The sequence below is a fragment of the Lactuca virosa genome, chromosome 3, assembly GCF_052849685.1.
Source record: "Lactuca virosa cultivar CGN04683 chromosome 3, Lactuca_virosa_CGN04683_v6, whole genome shotgun sequence".
Classification (NCBI taxonomy): Eukaryota; Viridiplantae; Streptophyta; class Magnoliopsida; order Asterales; family Asteraceae; genus Lactuca; species Lactuca virosa.
In genome coordinates, this window is record NC_136428.1 from 242,174,609 (window position 1) to 242,176,622 (window position 2,014).

The following is a 2,014-nucleotide window of genomic DNA, read 5'->3' on the forward strand; positions in this document are numbered from 1 at the left end:
GAGGATCACCGACGGGCACCAGGGTGGGGCAGAGCCCCCGAGAGCTCGCGGTCGCGCTTTTCAACTTACAGTAGAGGAGGCCAGGGGGCGCCAGACATCATTACTGGTATGTTTCCATGTATTATTTTGTCAAATTTATTGTGGTATGCTCATGTTTATGTTTCTGATAAGTACCTTCTTAGTGAATTCATTGCCTGCTCTTGTATTATTCGACTCCGGCGCGAGTCGGTCCTTTGTATCTCGATCTTTCAGTAGGGATTTTGATATGCCCCATAACTAGACTTAGCTTGCACACCTAAGTTTTATTATGGTCTGACCGACGCACGACTATACTTTGATACTCTAGTTGGCAATCTAAATTCTTGAGAATTGTTTGGATTGGAGACATAGTTCTGAGTCAGATATACGACATATATTATGTAGGGCTTCACTGGAGATACCATTAATATCTATTATATACTTATAATTGAAGATCATTTGTATATAGATCATCACGCTATTACTCATAAACATATATCATGTTTGATGTCTTATGCAGGATCATGGAAGATCCGGTAGATTGGACGACGATACCATGGGCAGAGGAGGATCAGGTGGTGCCCCACTCGCTTGAGCCCGAGGATTCTCCTCTTCCTGAGGTTCCAGTACCACTGTCCCCTTTGACCTCAGACGAGGAACCCTATGATGAGGACGATCCCTCAAACCCAGTTGGAGATTCTGATGAGCTTGTTGATATGGAAACTGAGTTGGTTGATGATGAGATAGACCCCACGGAGGAAGAAGTTGATTACTTTGAGTGGGAGGATGAGGATCCCGAGGAAGAAAAAGAGACAACCAAGGAACCTGAACCAGCCATTGAGCAACAAGCCCTCCCACCCCTACCAGCCTTCCAAATATATCGGCATACTTATAATGTTCCTTCTATGGCATACACTCCACGAAAATCCATACCTATTCGTAAACGGAAGCGAGGCACTCCACTACCAGCATCTCTAGTAGCCCCAGAAAGGGTACCTCCGACTCCAGCATGGGTAACACATCTACGAGAATGGAGAGCTGAGGATGAAATACCATCCCAGTTTGATGTGGGAGAGTCATCACGAGCTCGACAACCCACTCCGCTCCGTGAGGCATCTTCTGATCCTGCTATACCCATCTTAGTTGCTCGCATAGCACGCCTCATTCATCATATTCGCATCATCACTAATGAACTAGGGATTATCAAGGGGAACTCTACAGGTCTTCGTAATAGAATTCAAAGCTTAGAAGAGGATCGAAGTCTAGATGAGGAAGCCATGCAACTTATTTTTGATCATCTGGATTCTATCCAGATACAGCTGCTGACCCAGGATGCTCAAATTTCAAGAATGGAGCTTATGGCACAGGTTATGGAGCATAGGGTGATTGCATCTGAGGCCAGAGCTTTTGCGGATGAGATGAGAGCTGAATATGTACAACAACAACTCACCCACCTAGTTATTGTGCTAGGTACTTTTCTAGGTTTATGGTAGACTCACCTAGGCGGGTTGTGCCCAGGGATATTTTTGGGTTAAGGGTACGGGGAAAAGTTGGTTTATAGTAACCCTGCTACCTACTTTTGGGGATCATCTTTTGTATGATAGTATATCAAACTTTTCCACCCTAACCACACTAACTTTTGTGGTTCTTGTAACCAAATTTTGGGAAAAACCAATGTATATGTACAAAGAAATGTTTATATATGAAGCAAGTATTATTACTAAAACAATGTGTATATTAAATGTTGTAATTTGACTTTTGATCATAAACAACTTAGGAATCAGTAAAGATTTTGGAAATACTTACAATGACATTCGATAAACTTATATGATCAAACAAACTTATACAATTATTGCTTACAATATTTTATGAATAAAGAACTATTTGAGTATTGTAAATTACAACATATTAATCTATAAAGGATTTTTACAAATTTACATTAACTCTTGCGAATGAAATAGTCATTATTTCACACATACGTATGACTTAGGAAAAA

The 2,014-nt window shown here is 41.2% G+C and overlaps 1 protein-coding gene across 1 annotated transcript; it reads left to right on the top strand.

Moving 5' to 3' along the window:
- Positions 1 to 1,664, top strand: LOC145162888 (uncharacterized). Its single transcript, XM_079081877.1, has 2 exons — positions 1 to 106; positions 539 to 1,664. The coding sequence occupies exon 2, from the start codon at positions 543 to 545 to the stop codon at positions 1,509 to 1,511; it is 969 nt and encodes a 322-aa protein (XP_078938003.1). The 5' UTR covers positions 1 to 106; positions 539 to 542; the 3' UTR covers positions 1,512 to 1,664.
- The last annotated feature ends 350 nt before the right edge of the window (positions 1,665 to 2,014 follow it).